General features: G+C 29.9%; 1 protein-coding gene across 1 annotated transcript in view; it reads left to right on the forward strand.

The window, feature by feature from the left end:
* LOC111085146 overlaps window positions 1-3,478 on the forward strand; it is a 19,356-nt gene extending 15,878 nt beyond the window's left edge. Inside the window, exon 3 of the mRNA XM_022382484.1 lies at window positions 1,369-3,478. Within this exon, the coding sequence (XP_022238192.1) occupies window positions 1,369-1,565 (197 nt within the window). The 3' untranslated portion in view covers window positions 1,566-3,478. The remainder of the gene's footprint in view (window positions 1-1,368) is intronic.
* Window positions 3,479-4,242: the final 764 nt, after the last annotated feature.

The raw sequence follows: 4,242 nt of genomic DNA on the forward strand, positions 1-4,242 counted from the left end.
ATTGTGTGTGTGTGTGTGTATATATATATATATATATATATATATATATATATATACATACATTTATATACACGTACAGTATTTGAAAAGATTTTTATAATGATTCCAACTGAAACAGTCCAAGGCTAAATGAGAGGTCTAGTCATATAAAGAATGTCGGTCATACTTGCTTTTTCTTTTTTCAATATTGATATTATATAATGTATATATGTACATTAATACTTATATGGCATTGAAATGTTTTTGGTCATTTTAAATTAATCTATTTCAGTATGATTAAAGGTTATGTTATGCTTAATGTAAATTTTTCTTTCATTTTATCATTATTAAAGGTTTTATTTTCAATATCAGATATTTGTTTCTGATAAGACATTTGACGTATTAAAATTGTATCTTGTATTAACCATAAAGGGTTATTATGCTGCAATAGCTTGTATTTGTGTTGGAGTTTTATTATTGTGACATGGATTCTTCTAAAACCTTTTGTGAGTACCTATCTCGTCTACATTTTTTTGTCAGTTGTAAGGAATAAGGGATTACTGGAACAGGGTATATCTGTAGTTGTGGATTTCTTTTAATGTGAATTTCATTGGATTTCAAATTTTACTGTTATGGAGAACCTGAAAACAAAGAAAGGTAGGGTGTGGTGCACTTAAGTACCTTATTTTCCATTCTCTTTCAGAAAGGTAAGCTGTACAGTTTGCCAATTTTAATTTTTTAAAGATATACACGACTTTAGAATACCTTGAGACTTTCACATATAAGATCTACCTTGCGCAATACTGACCTTATTAACATACAGTCAATGCGAGTGTCCATCTTAAGTATTTCTCATGGACAGTATTGATAGAGATAAATTACAGATTCTATTGTAACGTTGTCATGTTTAGGTTTATAAATTAACGTATCAACTTTGTCTTCCCGCGGGAAAGGCCTCTGCAGGTAATACCTAGAGGCTACAACGTCCCTTACTTTTCAATGGAAATGACATATAATGCTAGAAGGGTACTCTCTAATAAACATGCAGTCTTCCATACAAAATACACACACTTGTGTCCATTCTCTTCCATTCACAAACTCAGTCAGGTTAGGAGAATTTGAATCACTTTGTAACATATTTCTCGATTTAATATCCTGTTATTCTTCGGGACTTATCTTGTCACTCTTTGGAGAAATAAGTGTTATCCGAAAATACCACATTAGAACAAATTAAATTTTGATGATTAACGAACGAAACTTAAATTAAAAAAAGAAAGTGCCCGAATTTTCCTGTATATAGTTTAGTTGGCTATATAAAATGTAAACTGGTATATACAAATCTTACGTACTATGTTCATATTTCACAAAATAAATATTCTTTACTTCCAGAAAGTAAGAACAAACGTATCATTCGTCAGTGTGCACTCGACACAGAAGAAAAAGACTGTTACTATAGGGCAGGTTACGGGAGTCGTACTAATATCTGTCACTGTTTTGAAGACAAGTGCAATGCAGCTGCAGAACTTTCAGTCACTGCTGGAATAATTATGTTAGGAGTCTTTTCTCTTATTAGATTGTTTGTATAAAGACAGATACAAAAGACTTTCTTAGAGACTGAGGAAAAGTGAAAAAGACTGTATCCATAGCATGAGGCCAAATACTGAAATGTTCCCGCGTTTAGGCAATAGAACCATATATATATATATATATATATATGTTTTAATCAAGAAGAGATGTACAAGCCTTTGACTTCTCCACCCGTCCTTTACAATATGTAAAATGAAAGGTAAATGAAATGGTCATCTTAATGTTTCAAAGAAATTTGTTACAATAAAAACTCATAACAAACATCTAGTTATTACCTCTTGCAATTTTGTAATAACAAAATTGTTTCAAACTTTAATACATTAGCTTTATTCTAAATTGCGTGACCTTCTTTTACAACTTTAGCGTGCTGTAACTTAATATAATTATATATAACAATGTTTTATTATTTTAGTGAATAGTCTATAGATTTAATTAAAAATAAATACTTAACGTAGGAAGAAGAAAGGTTTATTCCATTGCATTGATTTTATTCACAAAGTTCTTGCCTTTGATGATTGTGAAGTTTTTGAATATTAGTGTTCAGTGGATTCATGGGCACCAAAAATATTTTTGACATGAATGCTTTAACAAACTAGCACAAGTTATACAAAATGCTGTTGTAGTCAACAAATTTAGTCAAAACTGGGAAAGTAACCATGTAATAATTTTTGTGCATAAACATATCATTGGTTTTCTTTATTATTAACTGAACTATAGATGTACTTGATCACTAGAAACATAAATATTAATAAGGCTGGTTTAAAACATTTTCATTTGAGGTGAAAGTTATAAAATGTTATTCTTCTACAGTTCAATGAGTTGTATTTGATGGATCATTTAGTGCTACTTGTTACTAAAACTATACAAGTAATAACATCTTTTGACATTACAATAATCATAACTGTGTTGAATGTTTTGTTTTCTAAATATGTAGTTAAAAACAAGTGTTTCACATCAAAAATGTTTATATTTTTATATAGTATTTAGAAAACAAATTTCTCAATTAGTCTATGAGATAGGAAATTTTAATGAGGCCGGGCTTAAATGCACTAAAGAGGTTTATCATTATTATAGCTTAACTTCCCAAAGCCTTTTCTCCAGCTGTGGCTTTGTACACTTTTTAGCCTGTTTTTCCTTTATAAATTTTATTGATATATGTTCCACTGTCATTATCTAATCAAGATATTTTCCCTAAAATATTTAGTTGATAAAGAATAGATTTACAAAATATTTTTGTGCTAGCATGGACAAAACACATGTATTACTTAAAGATTAACTTTAATGTCACAGCTATAAAAAAAAAAAACAGAAACCTAAGCCTTTCTTCTATACTGTTATCTTTTTGTCAGTGATTGTACATATCACTACAATGAAATAAACAGGATATGTAAGAAATCACCATGGTGTTTACTTCAGAGTTACAAAAAATTCTAGTTTCATTCATAAGATTTGCAATAATAATTTCTTTGATGTTCTTACAGGAAAATTTTCATATTTTATGTTTGCATTTGTATCTCAGTATAAGTTTTTGCAGAAAATACTGACTACTATCAAATACAGTTTACTTAATCACTAAACTGAAGACATTTTGATATTAAAATTACACAAAAGTAGTATTAAGAAATAAATTTAATGGGTACGAAGATTAATGAAGGACTTTTTCTGAAGTGAAAAAGAATTCTGGTTTCACATATTTTAAAAAAAAAACTCAAAGTACTTACTTTCACACCATTTTACAAATGGTTTCTTTTATATTTCCATACCTTTAAGGGTTCATATTCTAGAAAAACTTACTGTATTAAATAAAATATTAAATGTACCATCCCTTTCTTTAATACCAATTTGTAATGTGTCATTGTAAAGGTCAAAATGTGTGCTCTGAAATAAAGGAAAACTGTAGTTTCAAAAGTAAGTTCTTCTGTTTCCAAAATGTGTAATTATTACACTTATTTTAGATTTTTCATGGTGTTAAAAATCAAAAATGGGTACTCCTAAGTACACAGTGTTCTGCCAAAAGTATTCTACCAGCACATTTGCATTTTGTTACTGAAGTCTCATTTTGAATGGTGAGGGAGTGATTCTCCTTTTTGTGTTCATCTGTGCCTGGACTTCATTACTGAAAGTTGTCAATAACCATTGGTTTTCATGTAGTACACAATACATTCACTCTTTCACAGCAGGTCCATGTATAATGGAATTTCTGGGATCCAAAACATCCCACAGCAACTTACTTCTATTTATGTCAAAGCAACTTCCAGATATTAAAAATTGTACATTGTGCATTTTTATGCTGAAAGAAATGTGGTTCTTCACTAAAGAATTTCATCAATGCAATGTAACTCTTAATTTAAATGTTCCAAAACAACATGGCATTCTTAACAATTGCCAATGAATGGAGTTTAAATCAAAAACAGACCTATACCATGATACTAGCCTACCAGTCTCTATGGTTGAAGCAACATAATAAGATTCAGATTTGTTCATCTGAAGATAAAAATAAGTAGTGGAATCCATCGTTGTTTGTCACTCCAATTCTAATACTCATGGCACCATTAGGGCCAACTTCTATATTTACAGTTTTGGTTGGTGGCTCATGGACCACAGTACCTACATTAAACCAAACAGTATGGAGCTTCCTGCACATAGTGGATGCAACTGCTTGCAGTCCTATGTGAT

The sequence above is a fragment of the Limulus polyphemus genome, unplaced genomic scaffold (assembly GCF_000517525.1).
Source record: "Limulus polyphemus unplaced genomic scaffold, Limulus_polyphemus-2.1.2 Scaffold252, whole genome shotgun sequence".
NCBI classification, from domain to species: Eukaryota; Metazoa; Arthropoda; class Merostomata; order Xiphosura; family Limulidae; genus Limulus; species Limulus polyphemus.